Source organism: Hyaena hyaena, unplaced genomic scaffold, assembly GCF_003009895.1.
Source record: "Hyaena hyaena isolate Hyena2069 unplaced genomic scaffold, ASM300989v1 scaffold_299, whole genome shotgun sequence".
Lineage (NCBI taxonomy): Eukaryota > Metazoa > Chordata > Mammalia > Carnivora > Hyaenidae > Hyaena > Hyaena hyaena.
In genome coordinates this window covers 1,260,892-1,280,258 of record NW_024080930.1, presented here as the reverse complement: position 1 = coordinate 1,280,258, position 19,367 = coordinate 1,260,892, and the positions used below count along the sequence as shown (strand labels likewise).

General features: G+C 40.8%; 1 protein-coding gene across 5 annotated transcripts in view; it reads right to left on the bottom strand.

Moving 5' to 3' along the window:
* Nucleotides 1–5,112: 5,112 nt before the first annotated feature.
* The window catches only part of DMGDH (dimethylglycine dehydrogenase), a 67,664-nt gene continuing 53,409 nt past the window's right edge, over nucleotides 5,113–19,367 (bottom strand). For 4 of the 5 annotated variants that reach the window (XM_039247449.1, XM_039247450.1, XM_039247451.1 and 1 more), the window contains 2 exons: nucleotides 11,629–11,763; nucleotides 5,113–5,810 (listed from right to left, as the gene is read on the bottom strand). In XM_039247449.1, coding sequence (XP_039103380.1) covers nucleotides 5,595–5,810; nucleotides 11,629–11,763 — 351 coding nt within the window. In that variant the 3' untranslated portion in view covers nucleotides 5,113–5,594. Of the gene's footprint in view, nucleotides 5,811–11,628; nucleotides 11,764–19,367 lie in introns of those variants that run through there. The other variant, XM_039247453.1, reaches the window with a different exon arrangement.

The following is a 19,367-nucleotide window of genomic DNA, read 5'->3' as shown; positions in this document are numbered from 1 at the left end:
AGGGGTGGGCTCTCTGCTGGAACTCTTCTTCCTCAGCTCGGGCTGCAGGGGGCCACGGGGGCGCGGCCTTGGGCGGCCGCGGACTCCCTCCTATGTCCCTCTGTCCGTCCAGGCTCACACCAGCGGGATGGGGTAGGAGGCGCAGGCCGCCAGCCCGCACGTGTTCTTCCCACGCTCCATGAGGAAGTACCCGTTCATCCCCCCTCGATGTAGCTGAGCCTGTTAGCGGAAAGGGCTGGTGGTATAACTGAAGCTTCTCTAAATTGTGGAACACAATGTTTAAAAAGATAATAAAGATTCACTGATTTGATGTAGATAGACGATCAAAACATCAGTAATTGCGACAACAAATGATTTAGCCTAAAAAAGTATTTTTAGGGGGAGGAGGATTTGACATAATGAAATAAAGAGAACCGAGGTATCTAATGGTGTCACTGAGCCTACCTCCAGACTTCGTACTATGCAATTTATTAAAACAAGGGCCTAAACTGCTGTTCATGGGATATTTTCTTATTTGCAGCTGAAAGCTTCCAAACTGATACCCTCTTGTACCTGAGTAGGACGCTGCCCGATCTGATGCGGGGCTCCATCCTGTGGCCCTGGGATCATGACCTGAGCCGAAATCAATAGCGAGATGCTCAACAAACTGAACTACTCAGGTACCCTGGTTTTCTTTCTTTCTTTCTTTCTTTCTTTCTTTCTTTCTTTCTTTCTTTCTTTCTTTCTTTCTTCCTTCCTTCCTTCCTTCCTTCCTTCCTTCCTTCCTTCCTTTCTTCTTTCTTTCTTTCTTTCTTCCTTCCTTCCTTCCTTTCTTTCTTCTTTCTTTCTTTCCTTTCTTTCTTCTTTCTTTCTTTCTTTCTTTCTTCCTTTCCTTTCTTCCTTTCCTTTCTTCCTTTCTTTCTTCCTTCCTTCCTTCCTTCCTTCCTTCCTTCCTTCCTTCCTTTCTTTCTTCTTTCTTTCTTTTCTTTCTTTCTTCCTTCCTTCCTTCCTTCCTTCCTTCCTTCCTTCCTTCCTTCCTTCCTTCCTTCCTTCCTTCTCTCTCTCTCTCTCTCTCTCTCCCTCCCTCCCTTCCTATTTGTTTCAGTAATCTCTCACCCAACATGGGACTCAAACTCACAACCCCGAGATTAAGAGTCATTTGCTCTTCCGACTGAGCCAGTCAGGCACTCCCTTCCTAGTCCTTTTTCAATACAGTCAGACGCTTGCCCTTGCCTGTCCCATGAAATAGCTCAGGCCAATGGCACCAACCACATTCTGTTGCTTAACCTTATGGGCACTTTTCAGCCCCTAATCTCACATGACGACTTGTATCTTTGGACACAGTTTGCCCTCCTCTCCTTCTCAAAAAGTTCTCTCCCCTTGGCTTTCATGACACCTCAGTATGTAACTAAATATACACCTGGTTTTGTTAGTTAAATGCTAGACCTCTCTGCGCTGTAAACTCTGCAAAGGCAGGGACCATGTCTGATCACTGCTTTCCCAGTCCCTGGCCTGTCGCAAATACTCAGTGAACATGTGTAGACTAATAAATACTTCAGTAAGGAAAGCAATTACTCATAGAGCTTTAAATACAGGATAGGCTTTGGTAGAAGATTATGAAGTGTATTTTTGGCTGGTTGGCAGAGCTGAGGAAAGCAAGTCTTCTACATTTCCATTTAGTAACCTTTTTACTGCCACTCCTATGCTTCATGGCATGCTAACACTCCCAGAATCTATACCTAGAGAAAATGTAATTAAGTAATGTGTTACCCCTTTATAATTCATAAAATAGCTTCTATAAACTACTAGATACTCATTAATGCCAGATAAGCAAAAGCAAGATAATTTTTACTTTTATATGACAGTTTATCAGAAGAAGAGTTTGATTTAGGGTTCTTAGCTTTTATGAGGCCTTGGCTAAAGGATGTTATGTGTATAACTGAAACTGGCTTCCTCTCACAGATGCTTTGTTTCCTAATAATGTCAATCTTCTGCTTCAATTCAAATATTCACAAAGTCCTCTTAGTAATGTGCCAGAATCCATTTGCTATTTAACGTGCCATGCGACATACTTAAAAATGGGTTTATCTGTCACCTTTCCCATCAGTACAAAAGGAGTGAGACATAGATTAGCTAGATGTGAACATGAGCAACTTAACAACATCCATAAATGTTTTGATACTGTGTTCACTGGAAAGTGTTCCACAGTTTTAAGAAGCTTTCCTGGCTCAAGGGAAGAAAGCGCCCATCATTCATCATCACACTCTTGAGAACATCCTTCCCTAACACGGACTTCTGCACATCAGTAGGGTACCTTGAAGTGTGCTGATTGTTGGCTCTTCAGGGCCGACACTAATCCTGGAATAATTCCTTGAAGCCTCTCTGGGTATGGTCCGGTCTCCAGCAGCTAGTGGCTTTAGTCAGGCTCTATTGCCTCAAGCTTTTCACCTAATAGCTGGAGGATGGGCCATGGGGAACTGGAAGCTTCAGAATCTGGGCTTTCTCTCAGGGCCACTCCCCTTGTCACGAGCTCTTGTTACCCCAAGGCTTCTCTTTTATCTTTTCAACTTCAGCTTTCAGTCCTAATCAGTTGATTCGGATGTCTCACACTTCAAACTCCCAGGGGATAAAGTCTGGTTTATTTGGCCCAATATTTCATGGCCACATTGTGTTGGTCATTGGCACTTAGGCCAGGCCCACTGGTTGGGTCAGTGCGGGAGTGCCAGGGTGACTTCATAGCACCCAGTATACCACAAAGGAATGAGGACAACTTCTTAAGGAAATCAGGAAGTACGTTCTTCTATACTATGAATAGGATTTCTTTTTTTTTTTTTTTATGTTCATTTTTGAGAGAGAGATACAAAGCGCAAGTGTGGGTGGGCAGAGAGAGATAAAGACACAGAATCCCGAAGCAGGCTCCAGGCTCAGACACACAGCACAGCACAGCCCCTGACGTGAGGCTCGAACCCATGAACCATGAGATCTTGACCTGAGCAGAAGTCAGATATTTAACCAACTGAGCCATCCAGGCGCTACTGGGTAGGATTTCTTTAAACATTTACTATTTGTCTAAAATTTTCTATGCTTTTTACTGATCTGCTTTAGTGCTATATTAATAGGACATGAATTCAATGTTGTACTTTCATCACTGATTATTGTATCAAAAAAAAAAAAACCCTTGGAATGATCTATTTTGCAGAGAAGGAATCCAGAAATGATAATAAGTAAGTACCTTAATGGTTGCAGAGCTACAGAGAGGCAGAGACTGAGAAGCGGGATCTCCCAGGTAAAGGGTTTACCCAGCACGTAATACCCAAACTGAGAGAGTGAATCTGGAGGGTTTTTTAAATTGAGGTATAATTGGTTCATACCATTACATTGGTTCCAGGTGTACAAAAGGATTCAATATTTATATACAATGTGAAATATCCCCACCAGTCGAGCTAACATCCATCAGCATACAAAGTTGCATTTTTTTCTTGTGATAAGAACTCTTAAGATGTACTCTCTTAGCAACTTTAAAATATGACATGCCATCGGAGTGCCTGGGTGGCTTAGTCGGTTAAGCGTCTGACTTTCGCTTAGGTCATGATCTCGCGGTTCGTGGGTTCAAGCCCTGCGTCGGGCTCTGTGCTGACTGCCAGCTCAGAGCCTGGAGCCTGTTTCGGAGTCTGTGACTCCCTCTCTCTCTGACCTTCCCCTCCTCACACTGTCTCTCTCTCTCTCTCCTAGAAATAAATAAAACATTAAAAAAAAATTTTTAAAATATGCCATGCCATATTAGCTTTGTTCACCATGATCTGCATTATGTCCCCAAGGCTTATTTAGAGTTGGAAGTTTATACCTCTTGACCCCCTTCGTCCATTTTGCCCACCCACTAATACCTCTTCGCTGTGGCAACTACCAATTTGTTCTCTGTATCTGAGTTTTATAATGTTTGTTCATTTTGCTTCTTAGATTCTGCATAGAAGTGAAATCATATGGTATTTGTCTTTCTTTAATTTTACCTGGCATACCACCTTCTAGTTCCTTCCACCCTGTCACAAATGGCAAGATTTTTGAATTTGTGGTTTTGGTTTTCTTCAGACAAACACTCAGAAATGAAATTATGCAGGATCATGTGGCAGTTCTATTTTTACTTTTTTGAGGAACCTCCATACTGTTTTCCATAGTGACTGCACCCAGGTAATATTCTTGACAATTATATAACTATCAAGATTATCAAATTTTGTTACCAAGAAAATTTCCCTCTTTTCTCATATAAAATAAAGATATACAGAAGAGAAAGTAAGGGTCCACTGGAATTCTAACATATGATTGCTTTAATGAAACATCTTAAATGTATACTTGGCACCTTTGCAACACTTACAAGTTAAGAAATTATTTTAAAATCTGTTCTAGGGGCACCTGGGTGGCTCAGTTGGCTAAGCGACTCGACGTCAGCTCAGGTCATGATCTCGCAGATTGTGGGTTCGAGGCTTGTGTTGGGCTCTGTGCTGACATCCAGGAGCCTGCTTCAGATTCTGTCTCCCTCTCTCTCTGACCCTCCCCTGCTTGTACTCTGTCTCTAAAAAAAAGTCTGTTCTAATTACCGAATTTTATGTCTCACATTCAACTTTAATACCTAGGAAAAGTTCGATACATGTTTAACAAATGTGCATGTAACAAATTTTAAGTGATAAGTTGCCTTTTACCAAAAAAATTGATTTCTTCAGTCCACTAAATTTAATTTCAAAAAATGTATGTGGGAATTATTTCCAAATGGATTTTTTCTTGCTGTGCACAGTGCAAAGGGCTATCCTGTCGGCTCTTTAGCTCATGTTTGACCTGCTTTGTCAGATGCTTTGTGAAATGATATTCAGAACGGCACATGTGATGTCAACTCGCATTAATTCCTTCCCAAAGAGAGGTGTTCAGTATTCCAACAGTGTTTCTACTGGCACAATCTATGTTTCAGCTTCATTTCAAAAGGTCTATAGGCACTGCTTCCTTTGGAAGACTGTTCTTTTTCCCAATTACTCTTTTAAAATAACCTTTGAAAGGACAATGATGATGTCCCATAATACTGCTTTCAGGGAATTCATTAGGAAAATGAGTATTTCAGAGAGTTGAATAAAAATTTATGTATCAATATTAAATTTTACTACTTTTATTGTAGATAGGTTATAAAAATTAAAGCTATCCCTTATTCAACTACTGTTTCCTAATAAAACACATCCATGAATAGTATCACATTTGTTTTTATGTAAAACAATTAACTTGTTTTCAGGTTACGAGAACCATATGCATATGCTCCTAAAATTATACAATTTCCTCTAATTCAGTTACAATAGTGATTGTGTATTAGCAAATACCTAAATGTTTTGCTGAGTTTCACAAACAATATAGGGTAATAGAAACATTCATTTCAGATGTCTTCATTTGAAAGAACAATGTACATTACTAATCCATTTTTCTTTCTTGTTTAGAGAAGAATACTTTATTAAGATGATAAATCTAGATTTTGATGATTTTGAAATGAATTCTTCATTTCCTGTATTCCCCCAAAAACTCAGCTATGATTTTTCATACAGTCACAGAGCAAACATAATTCAATGGCCTGCTGAAGGTCTTTTTCAAATTTTGCTCTTTCCATTTTTCTTCTGAAGCCGGTTTCTGGCTGGTTCCGTCAATACCAAGGGTTCCTGTATGACGGTTGCTGGGTAATTTTTGCCTAACAGTTCAACTTCTACCTGTTGTCCTACTTTACTTAGCTCAACAGGCACATAGGCAAACGCCAGACTCTTCTGGATGCTGTAACTGTAGCTTCCAGACGTCGTGTTGCCAACAACCTGAAAAACAAGACGCAGCCATCCTCAGCATCCTGGCCACAGCTTTGCGCTCCTTCTCTCCAGACTGAACATTTAAAAAACAGGTTCAACTTACAATCTGAAAGTTTTAGGGAGTACAGTTTATAGGGCTAACAGTGGGGGGAAAAATATTCTCATTAGTGAATTTAGGTTTACAAATGAGGAAAAATAATTCTCAAGATATATGATCAATCATACTCTCACACTTCTCACTTTTAAGTAAGAACACCTAGTTGGTTTTTTTTTTAATAGCTGGCACTATTTTGCTCAGTTTCATGCCAAGAGATCTGATAGGAGGAAGATTCAAATATTTTTGTTTTAAACTTAAAAAAACCCTACTCTTCTACCTTCAAGCCAGCATGGCAATAATAGATACAAGGGAAAAATTCCTAAAAATTCAAATGTAAGTTTATCCAAGAATTCCTGTTGTGGTTTAGGATATGATTTGCCAAAAGAGTAGTGAAATTAACTATAGATATATCAATAGCCAATGTGAAGTGACCTTTCTCTACAAATATATAGAACTTAGCAATTACTGGCGATTGTGAGGCCCTTAAAATAATGTCAACTTTACCCTCTCTAGATCTACCACGTACAAAACATTTTGCTGGATATTCTAGAAAATGACTGAGGTCTGGTTCCTACCCTCACAGGCTTCTAGCCCAGCTGAGGAATTAACATAGAGACTTAAGAAAATATAACCAGGAAGCCAAGGAAGTCAACATAATTAAGTCAGGATTTGTTCTACAGTTTGAAGGTGGGTGGAATGAGCGGATAGGGAAGGATGCAACTTTGCAGGTTGAGTGGAGACGTGGAGGTAAGCATGAACCATGAAAATTAGGGAGGGTGAAATGGAATAAACTGGCAAACCAGAGAGAAGCACTGAGCAAACCAACAAAACCTAGGAGATGAAAACAAAGGCTTCATGCTGCAAAAAAAATTCCTGTCAGGCTTGTTATGAAGATAAGAGGATGAGTGGAAACTAGATCGAAGGTAAAGATGAAAGAGAAACAGTAAAGTGCAAAAAAAAAAAAAAAAGCGATACAACAATGTCAGGTTAAAACACCATATTTAAAAAATGTAAAAGGAAGACAACAAAAGCAAAATATGATATATAGCTCTACTCAAAATGGCTCCTCCTGGCTACACAACGTTGAGCTAATCCTTAAGCCTCACTGTTTCATGCAATGGGCTGCCTATAGCTGATGGTGAAAAATATTCATGGACATGAATCAGCCTGGTGATCTTTCAGCTGCCTCAGCAAAGAGTCCACTACAGTCAACAGTCTTATTATAGCATTTCTAGTCTTTTAGATGCTGACACATTTATGGCAGTAAGTACACACGCCTAGCTCTGTGGTCCCAGTTTGTAATTATCTCACTGAAGCCCCAAATCAGAAACCTCTCCATATCATTTCTAAGCTTCTTATGGGGAGAACTGGTTGATTAAACAACAAACAAACATGAATGCGTTCATTAGCAAAAGCTGTTTCTCTGGCAGATTATTAACTGCCAAGGTAGTGCTGAGAGAACACATATGCTTTAAAATGGTTTTTCTCGTTTATATCATAGTGAAGTCCTGTAAGGTAGGGCTTGGGGTCACGAAGGTTGGAGTTTTAATCACAGATTCTTGAAAGACTTTCTTGGTAATCTTGGTTTCACTTCCTAGTCTGTAAACCTGAGGTCTGTGTTCAGAACCCTGGAGAGGTAACCTGATTTGCCTGGGCGTCTTAAGAATATAAGAAGAGGCCAGAGCAAGTCTCTTGGCCAAATCCCCTAACACAGTGGGTCAAACCCCTACCATCTCTCTTCAGAGAATCCCAGGCCTTCCCATCTCTTAAAATCCCAGCAGTGATTCATCTTGCAGTTAGGTCTGCATGAGTAATGAAAAGAAATAGTACATTTATTGCATGAGTGCTATTTTAAAAATATTTATTGAATACATTGCTTTCTGCTAGATTACTTTCATTTCCCCTTTAATTTCTCTCTAATCTAATGCCGAGTAGCCTGGAATATTTTACAAGTCTGGCCTTTCCTTTTATCTCATTATGAAATCTCCAAGGAAAGGTTTTCCCTAGCAACAGTTTTATATCCTTCTACCTTAAAATCTTCCAGATTCAATTAAATCTATTTCTTCTCTTTGCTTAATGAATCACAAGAAACTGTGCCCACCTTCTGCCTAGTAGATTTTCATATTCTTTGTTACACACAGGCTCTCCTTTTACCAATATAAGCAATCCTCATTTATGTTTAGCCTTTTCTCATTCCTCCCTTTGTGAGAATTAAAGACCCCTCTGGCTTAGGGGAGGTAACATGGTAGATGGCCTTGGAAAGAGAGAACGTAATTTAAATTGGATGGTACATGGTGTTTCTTTGGCTGTCCCTGTGTGTTTTAGCTTATAAATAATAAAAAAGACAGCTTTCTCGACTCTCCAAACTTCATTTCTACCAAACATCTTTAAAACTTCCCAGCAAAGCTGCTTTTATAACTCACAGAAGCCCTTTGCGTGCCCACTCTTACACCTTGTTTTTCAAAAATTAAGCCTTATTTAAAATCATAATCCCTCCTTCTATCACTGCCCACCTCTCAATTGGACTTTAGTTTTCTCCACGGCACTCATCACTCTCGGATGTTCCATTTTATTTTATTTTATTTTATTTAGTATGTTCATTGTCTACTGTCTCCCCTATGGAATGTAAGACCCCTGGAGACAGAGATGCTTGTCTGTTTTATTCACGGCCGCGTCCCCATTGCATAGAAAGCCTTTGCAAGAATAGAATACCAAATACCAAAAGCAGTACAAGTCTCAACAAAGTCAGGAAATAAGAACAAAAAGTATGTCCTCTCATTCCGGGGTATAAAGAGGATCCAAGAGATTCATCTCCAGGATGAGATGACCATCCTACTGAGCATCAGAGAATACACAAGTGGATATCAGGAAATTCACGGGATACTTGATTTATGAAGCCAACTACAACTGGATTAACAGCCCTGTAAGCAGATGGCATATGGGAAGAATGATGAAAAATATAGCACGTAAACTCAGTGCATAGAGACAGCAAAGGAAGTAAAATTCAAAAAGGGAACTGGGTTTCCAGGTCCCCCCTTCCCAGCTTTGAGATACAGTTGGCATGTAATGTTTTGTAAGTTTAAGGTACAAGTTTCTAGGCTTTTTAATTTGTATTTGGGAGTCAGACTTACACCGTGTTCATCAGGGTTGGTTTGGGGTTGCATATAGAACATGATAGCATAATCTGCAACCTTTGGCCAAAACAGAAAGCCGGCGCAAGAGTGGGCACCATATTAGAAAGCTGGATGAAAACAGAGTGGAAAAATGAAAAACAGACGATGGGGCTGGGGGAACTTGACAACTACAGAAAAAATTAGAGGTGCCAAGAACCTAAGACATTATCTTGTCATACAACTCATTTTATAGGATGAGAAAATGGAGGTCCAGAGAGGCTAAGACCAGGTCAAGCAGCTCGTTAACGGCAAAGGTGTATATCAGTGGAAATTGTAGGTGAATGTGAAGTTGGAGGAAAAACCTATTAAGAAAAGAGTTCTGGGCAGCAATAGCCCCACTAGGAATTTACCCAAGGGATACAGAAATGCTGAGGCATAGGAGCACATGTACGCCAATGTTCATAGCAGCACTCTCCCCACAATAGCTAAAACATGGAAAGAGCCTAAGTGTCCATCAACAGATGAATGGATCAAGAAGATGTGGTTTATCTATACCATGGAATACTACATGGCAATGAGCAACAATGAAATCTGGCCATGTGTAGCTACATGGATGGACCTTGATGATGTTATGCTGAGTGAAATAAGTCAGGCAGAGAAGGACAGATACCATATGTTTGCATGTATAGGAAGATTAGGAGGAACTTGATGGAGAACTGTGGGTGAGAAGAAGGGGGGAAATGGTGGGGAAGAGGGAGAGAGGCAAACCATGAAAGACTCTTGAATGCCGAGAACAAACTGAGGGCAGATGGGCTGAGGAGGAGGGGAAGGGGGTGATGGGCATGGAGGAGGGCACTTGTGGGGATAAGCACTGGCATTATATGGAAACATAGAAACCAACTTGACAATAAACTATTAAAAAAAAAAAAAAAGGTCTGGGAGCACCTGAGTGGCTCAGTCAGTTAAGCATCTGACTGTTGATTTCAGTTCAATTCACAGTCTCATGGTTTGTGTGATGGAGCCCCGAGTGGGGCTCTGTACTAACAGCACAGACCCGCTTGGGATTCTCTCTGTCTCTCCCTCTCTCTCTCCAACCCTTTTCCCGCTCTCTCAAAATAAATAAACTTTAAAAAAAAGGAGGTCTGAACCAGAGATTTAGAACAAAAGGAGGGGGAGACAGTGAGGTAAGAGTTCAAGTGGTTCAAACAGATGAACAAACTCAGCACAATTAAAGGTGCGGTTCTTAAGAAAGAACTTGAAATCTGAAAAAGAAAAAACCTGTTGGCTTCATAGTGTCTAAAAACATCCACCTGCTTCTGGGATGTCCAAGAACTGTAGGTCTGTGGTTACACGCTGAAGAGAATACAGTGGGAGATCATCAGCAGGGACACAGACAAAGGCAAATTGGACTACTCAGCATGGCTTAGGAGAAAGGGTAAGAAATGCAAAGTCCACTATACCTGGATCAATATCAGCTCTGTCAGTCACTAGATGTGCAACCCTCAAGTAAGTTAGTTGGGTTCTGAACTCCAAAGCTCCATCTCTAAACTGAGATGATCACATCCATCTGGGAGGGGTGTTGTAAAATTAGAGTAGTACGTAAAAAATATCCAGCACACAGTAGAAACGCTGCAGATGTTATTCTATGTCAAACGTACCCATGCCTCAGCTCAAATGGCCATTTCTTTGGTGATCCCAAAGGCTGAGAAATTATGCCACTGGCTTTCCCCACCTCCAGGGCTCTTTTTGTCACTGAAGAGAAGAAGGAAATGGAAACAAGTATCAAGTAGACTGCAGTGCATGAGAAAAAACCCAGGCACCAAATCTCCGAGTCTTTGAATATGGACCAAGCAGACCTTGTTCAATATGGAACATCAGTTTGGATGAAGTGTGAAGGCCCTGTGCTCACCTTGGAGTCTAAGCAGAGTCCCACATCTGCCTGCTGACACCAGTCAGAACACAGCAACATCTGACACCGAACCGGGTTTTACAAAGAGTTGTAAAAAGTCAAGGAAATGAAGTTCTATTGCTAAGTTATCTGGTTTTACTGGATACTGATAGAATAAAACCTAACATGCCCAAATGGGAAGAAGGCACATTGACTCTTTTGGAAGAACTAAACGGTTTCTACCGTTCACTTTACTTTCTAAGGCTCTACTCTCTGTTGTCATGGATATTTTCATTTGGAATTTTCTTTCTGCTGGTGTGCTCCGGTTAGAATTATCTCTTCCTCAAAGGCCACCATGCCAGTTTCTTTATAAAATCCATCTCTTGCATTCACAGATATGGGCGTGGTGAGCAAGTGGATCATTTCACCTCATAAATCGTACCTGCTTCATTGTCCATTGTATTTTAAGCCCTTGGTTTTATTTTCTTTCATCAAAGTCTAGAGAATTTTATGTTTTTTGAAACGAGTAGCATTTCATTTTCCTTTGAGTTAACTGATTTCCGCTTCTTGAATGTTAGCTCAGAGATCAAAGTGTGTGACCCTCCCAAATGATAGGTAAATATCGAACAAAAACCAAAAAACAAAACTCTAAATGGAAATAGGGACAAGGAAAGTTTCTGGTACAGAACAGCTGCAGTGGCCCCTGGCCACAAGGTCCTCAGCACTCACCTTGCCATCATACCAGATGCTTTCATTTCCCTCCGGATCAACATCGTCCGTTGCCAAGGTGAGGCAGACCAGTCTCCGTTTCAGCCCCTTGGCTTTAATCTGTTTCAGTGCTTGCTTTCCTATGAAGTCTGCTGGCTGCAGGAATCCAAGATAATGATGATGAATGAGTGCTCAGACACTGTGACAAGGTTAGAGATGCAAGCATTTAAATTTGTCTTTGCGATTTTCTCGCCAATTACACATCAAATAAAAATACAGATTGGATCAAACGTCTAGACAAATATTTCTTAGTCCTCAAATGACAGTATCAGCCACCTTTTCCTTCAGAATAGGTTAGACTTAAGGGCAATAACTTGTGATAACAATTTTACCAGAACCGCCTAGGCGGAAAAACCTAAGGCATGATATTGCGATGGTGGATTATGAAAGCGACCCTTGTATCTAATGGTTCTGGACAGCAGTACTGGCTGGTGGTGAGCAAAGAACTACTCAGTTTCCACCTTCAGTAAGACTCTTCCAAAAAGGAAATTTATGTTTTTGATGTGTGATGTCAGAACAACCCCAAAATGGTGTACCTATTTTTCCTTCTCAGAATAATGGTCCAAGAACTGTATCAACTGTTGAGTTGTACTCAGTTCATTCAGGAATGTATTGAGCCCTACTACATGTGAGTACACCAGGCCCTGTGTGGGCTACAAAATTAGATAAAGAATAAGCTCTTTGATCCAAATGTCTAACACAATGCTTTTCAAACTTGTTTTTCCTCCTTCTATGCAACACATGACAGATGACATTCCTCTTCCTACTATGTTCCCCTGGGCACACTAAGAGTTGCTCCCAATGCAACGCAAGTGACAGTGACACCACTACAGGGATAACCTCCAGTCCATTCACACACTTCTCAACAAACAGGTGAGTGATGACTCTTCAGTGGAGACACTTGGCTAAAAAAGGAGGCACAATTCTACCTACCCAGAATGCCACAGACACTAGATAAGACTGGGAAGCTAGTCCGAGGCCACAAGCAGTGACAGTGGAAGAAGTGAAGGATGACCTGGGAGGGACATGGATTAAGGCTTCTACATAAGGGAGACCCAAAAGCATCTCTTATCTTACCAGGGAAAGGGGGTATCTGTGATATACAAATTACATCTCTATGAGGGAGATTTAATTAGAGATTACAATGCAAGGGGGGAAATTCTCCAAAGAGATCCCATAAACAGAATAACTATTCTCTGAAAGAAGAAAGCAAACAACTTTGATCTCCTCATTGGCCAAAGAAGAAAGGAAATAAGATCTCATGCCAAAAATGTCCTCCGCCACCAACATTTATACAGCTTCTGTACGGCTATACAAAACATTTAGGATGGTGTGCACGGAGTCCCCTTAACCGCTCAGTGAAACAGTGGGAGGGGTTCCCACATACCCTCTGCCTGATGACCACCCCTCAGTTTACTCCTTTACTGGTTCAGACCTTCTAGGCTAAGCCCACAATGAAGTATGATTTCTATAGATATTGCAATTTTAAATCGCTGACCTTCACAGGAAACTGGAAGTTTCCATTGGCCAAGGTTAAGATAATTGCAAAATGAAAGTCCGATTACCTTCCCCAGTGTGATCCAGATGGTGAGAACCAACTATAAAGCTTTATTATGAAGCCAGATAAAAATCCAAAGACAGCTAGACCTGATGTTATTTAAGACCAGACTGGTGGGAGAAAAACCAATCTATAGAAAAAGGCTGAATCATAGGAATTCATATATAGGATAAATTCATGGTAACGAAAGTCCTAACAAACTGTAACAGCACTCCAATCCATCTTGGGGGTTAGCTGGCTTCAAGCTTATGCACTCCTTGTTTGCTGACTTAAGTCCCTTAGTTTGTAGCCAAATTAACCTACTTCCCTTGAGATCTGCAGACTCAAGGCCTTGAGGAGTGAAGGACCAGACTTTCCCAGAAGATACGGCCTGACCACATTTGCAAACAGCCACTGCTCATACTAGCACATCTGTTCGAGCTCATGTCCATAGACAACTAACCACCTGCATATTCACTTCTACGCAGGGAGCCCACTGGCCCTCCCCATGTCCCTCAACTTCCCCTGTAAGACCTTCTGCTTTTGCCAAAACCGAGAAGGTGGTCTTTGGGATATTCACCATCTTCCCAGTTTTCTGACTTCCTGAATAAATCAACTTTTCTTTTCCTACCATCACTTGTGTCTCCAGTACTGATCGTTGAGTGGCAAACAACCAAACCTAAGTTCGGAACCGGTTCTGTCTGGTAACAAAACCAAAGTTCATTATAGTTAAAACATGTCTATCTAAATACAGAAAGAACTTCACCAACAAATTTTTGCAATCTTTTTAAAAGACAAATTGCTATCATGGAAAAATAGTGACAAGGGTGCTTTTAATTGTTCTTACATTTGTTTTTATTCATTTTTCAATGTTTATTTTTGAGAGAGAGAGAGAGAGAGAAAGAGAGCGGGGGGGGGGGCAGAAAAAGAGAGGGAGAAACATAATTCGAAGCAGGCTCCAGGCTGTCAGCACAGAGCCCAATGTGGGGCTTGAACACACGAGCTATGAGGTCATGACCTGAGCCAAAATCAAATGTTTAATGGATTGAGCCACCCAGGTGCCCCTCTTGCTTTTATTTTTAAAGTTTCTTTATTTATTTTGAGAGAGAGAGAGAACGAGTGGAGAAGGGCAGAGTAAAGAAGAGAGTCTGTTAGCGTGGAGCCCGATGCAGGGCTCAAACCCATGAACCAGGAGATCATGACCTGAGCCAAAACCAAGAGTCAAATGTTTAACCAATTGAGCCACCCAAGTGCTCCAACAAAGGGTACTTTTTAGAGTTCTTGTCTGTAGCGGTCAATATAAAATGAAAAAAAAGTCCCACACGTTGTGTAAAGAAGCATTTCACAATAATACCGAGGCGAATGGGCTATTCTGTATGATTTGTGGAGTGCCTTGAGATTATAATTTCCTCATCTCCTATAATGGAATCTGGATCCTTACCATTAAAGATTCATTTAGATTTTGAAGGTTTTGGGTCTTCTTGAGTCCCTATTAAGAGAATTTTCTTTCAATTATTTACTAACTGTTGTTATGCCCCTGCTGTGTTCAGACACCGTGTTGGGCAGGAGGCATTCAGAGATAAACAGATACGTCCTTGCAGTTTCTAGGAGGCCCCTGAGGGGATGTGACTCCTTTCCTCTACATCACAACATGCCCAGTCCTGAACCACTTATGCCAGTATCTGCTTCACCTTTGGAGGGGCTGCGTTAAAGACGGCCATGACCAAAGCTTTCAGAAGTGGCTCCCTCCCAGAAGAAACCAAGCTTAACCACAACATGATCATCAAGTTCCCTCTGACACCAGTCAGCCACAAAGAAAAGAGAAGATAACAACACACTTGTGTTCATTGTAGATTCAAGGCCAATAAGCACCAGATCGAACAGGCTGTGAAGAAACTCTACGACACCAACAAGGCCAAAATCAATACCCTGATCAGGCCCAAGGGAGAGAAGAAGGCATATGTTCCACTGGCTTTTGACTATGATGCTTTGGATGTTGCCAACAAAATTGGGATCATCTAAACTGTGTCCAGCTGGCTGAATCTAAATATAAATTTTTTCACCATATTAAAAAAAAGGGATCCCTTTGTGATGCTAGACAAGAGCTCCTGGGGCATGTGCTGGGGGGTGGGAGGAACAAGGTGTGCTAGAAGGAGGGCCTAACCCCACCTTTGCCAAAATCACAATTTAACCAAAGTCTAAGTGGGAACATAAGGTATCAGCTCATCACAAGAAATAGGAAAAGTGGGGAAGGGACTTCAGAAAACTTTCCTTAAAAGAGAAAATGTGATTCAGTGAATGACATTATTCAGTGAAAATAAATATTAAATACTATTTTCAATTTATTAGGCACTTGCTATGTGCCAGATGCTGAGGGATAAATACTCATGACCTCATTTAATCCTCATGACATTCCTAGGAGATAAAAAATTTTATCCCCTGTTTATGGGAGAGAAAGGCCCAACAAAGTGAAGGGTCTTTCCTGAGGCTCAGTTACATGGCCACACAAATCTTCATCTTTAGATCTTATCCATACATTTTTATTTTTTTAATATTTTTATTTATTTCTAGGAGAGAGAGACAGCGTGAGCAGGGGAGGGTCAGAGAGAGAGGGAGACACAGTCTCTGAAATAGGCTCCAGGCTCCGAGCTGGCAGTCAGCACAGAGCCCATACATTTTTAAAAGTGACTAGGTTGTGCCTGGATGGTTCAGTCTGTTAAGCATCCGACTCAGGCTCAGGTCATGATCTCATGGTTCGTGGGTTCAAGCCCCAAGTCAGGTTCTGTGCTGACAGCTCAGAGCCTGGAGCCTGCTTCAGATTCTGTGTCTCCCTCTCTCTCTGCCCCTCCTCTGCTTGTGCTCTGTCTCTATCTGTCTCTCAAAAATAAGTAAATAATTTAAAAAATGAAAAAAAAAATAAGGTGACTATCCCTAGAGTCTATCATTTACATATCTTATGCAAATCCTCTAAAGGATTACAAAAATTTTTTACTACCAAGGAGGATTTGAAAACACTCTGAAACATTAATGAAATATGACATCTGTATCTGTATATCCTTAAATTAGGAACTGATCTGGTCAGCAATATTGTTCTCAGACATGAATGAAAATACTCTAACAATGGGGCAGCTGGTGGCTCAGTCGGTTAAACATCCGATTCTTGATTTCGGCTCAGGTCACGACCTCACAGTTTGTGGGGTTGAGCCCCACATCAGGCTCTGTGCTGACAGCAATGGAGCCTGCTTGGGATTTTCTTCGTCTGTCTCTCTCTGTCTCTCTCTCTCTCTCCCCCTCCCCCATGAGCACACCCATGGTCACTCACTCTCTCTTGCTCTCTCTCTCTCTCAAAATAAATAAATAAATAAATAAACAAACATTTTAAAAAACTTTAAAAAGAGAAAATACTCTAACAACAACAAAAACTTAATTAAAAGTACAGAACACATAGTTAAAACACAGATAAAAGGTAAACCTTCCCCTGGATAGAATTCTCTTCTCCCAAGCTCACCTTGTGCCTGACACAGAAAGATTTAAAGTAGGGCAATGGCATTTCATTCTCCTTTACTTGGCTTTTCTTCCAAGATTGTAGATTTTACTCTATTATATAGATATTAATTATAAGTGAGAGAAGAAAATATGTCTGAGGGTAAATGCTGTGATTAAAATTGGTGCTATCAGGATGACCTGAGAACAAAATATATTTAATGAATCACTGCCAACGTAATTATATAAATAGTGATTAATATCTTTGAGAAACATAAATTTCTGGGGCACTGAGACTATAGCTCACAAATAGCCTTCCCTTATGTTTCTTAACCTATTAATTTTAAAAAGCAGTAAGAGCAATGAAAATACCTATCTGTAATATACACTAAATATAACGTCCACAAAGATGATCAAATTAAAGTTTTAAGTGAAATAAAATTACTCATCTTATTAGCACTATTAAAAGCACTCATATTACCTCAAAACACATGGAAATGAAATAAATTAAGCCAGTGTATTTTTGGTTGTGATTCTTAGGTTAATGCATAGTTCGCAGATAGGTAGCTAAATCTGAATTTACCAGGAGTAGTGACAAGAAGGCTCTGAGATGGTGAGTCAGGGTAGTGAGTTCTCACAGACTGGGAAGGACATTAGAAAAACCTAGTTTGGGACCTTTCCTATACCATTTATTTGGACTCAAAACCCATCAGAAAATTCAAAGAAGTCATCATTTTCATTTAACTGTCCACAGTCCTTTAAACCTAAATATCTGAAGTCTCCAAAGACATAAATAAAACAGTTGGGGTAACATCATGGGTCCCAAGAAAGCTGACCTTAGAAACCAGGTACAGCACTAGTGGGAAAATCATGTTCTTGTGTTGACAGATATAGAGAGTCAGAGAGTTGCAAAGAGACCAGCCTGTTAGCTGTCACTTGTTACCTGTAAGTGGCAAAGTGGAAATGGAAATCCAGGTGACAGTCTTCTGCACTTGTCCCCCAATGCTTTCTGGAATTGTCTCTTATTTTAAATGGGGCTCAGGGATCATCATTTAAACACAGTCCTGATAAGAATCCCTCTTGGACCATGTGGCCATTACTATCCTACCATCTAGGTAAATCTTAACTTTCTTCCATCACTTGGTGAATATCAGGTACATCTGTGCTGGGCTCACAGTCCAACTGATAAAACCATATATGGGTTCATTCATCTAGGGGATGAATCAACTGACCCACCACCCCATCAAGACACAGTAGACCATCATTCATTTCACCTTCTCATCAGCAGAATCACAGTTTTTAAGCAGATAGAAAACTTACGGGTCATTCCTTGGGGAGTAAGTGGGGGTGTAGGGAGGGTTTGGAAGTAGGAACTGCTAAGAGGCCTGAACAAATTTTTTTTAAATTTTTTTTTTAATGTTTTATTTATTTCTAGGAGAGAGAGAGAGACAGCGTGAGCAGGGGAGGGTCATAGAGAGAGGGAGTCACAGACTGAAACAGGCTCCAGGCTCTGAGCTGGCAGTCAGCACAGAGCCCGATGCGGGGCTCGAACCCACGAACCGTGAGATCATGACCTAAGCGAAAGTCGGATGCTTAACCGACTAAGCCACCCAGGCGCCCCAAGGCCTGAACAAATTTTGGGGGAAGAGGAATAGGTTTACAATCCTCAATTGTGATCATAGTTTCTCAAGTGCATACATGCATTAAAACTTAGCAAATGGTGGGACGCCTGCGTGGTTCAGTTGGTTAAGCGTCTGACTCTTGATTTCAGCTCAGGTCATGATCTCACAGTTTGTGGGTTTGAGCACTGTGTCCAGCTCTACACTGACAATGCAGAGCCTGCTTGGGATTCTATCCCTCCCCAGTGCACCCCCCCCCCCCCCCCCCCCCCCCCATGCCCGCCCATGCCTCAGGCGGCATGTGTTCACACACTCTCTCTCTAAAAGTAAATAAACATTTTTTAAAAAGTAGCAAATGGTGCATTTTCAGTATGTCCATTTATTGCATGCTTAGTTAAGCTGTTAAAATAAAAATATGATAAAAGCAATCTAAGGAATTACTTCACCTTATTCCTAGTATTGAGTTTCCATAGATGTCCACATTTTAAAGCAGGCAACTAAACAGCACACTTAAGCTTTTAGGGTGGAAATAGAGCATTGCTTCCTAACAGGAATTGGATACATAGGAGGAGACCGATTCAATGGCTGTTAGCTTAATAAAGTCCGACAAATGTTTCAGGAATGATAAACTCTGTCTTAGCCTAGGTTTTACTTCTTCTCTTCCTTTTGTTTTTCCTTTATCATTTAGCAATGGAAACAGGTGAGAGAATAAGGATGGCTTAATTAAAATGTCACAGTTATGTGGCTCATATGGATAACAGTGCCAGCGTCCTCAACTACTCTGATAGGTGGTATTTCGTAGGATTTTAGACATATGAGGAGCTGTCATTTTATAGACTAGCAGTCTCAGGTGTAAAATAAAACTAAATGGCTTTCCCAAGGCCACACAGCTAGAATTTGGTGACGTAAAAAAAAAAAAAAATTCACTTACTGCCCAAATCCAGAGAGAGAAAGAGAGAGAGAGAGAATGAATGAATTTGGGGCAAAATATATTAACCGTAGCCTAGCCAGAGTAGGTCACAGATTTACTTACTTCCAATTCACTACAGATTCCATAGAAC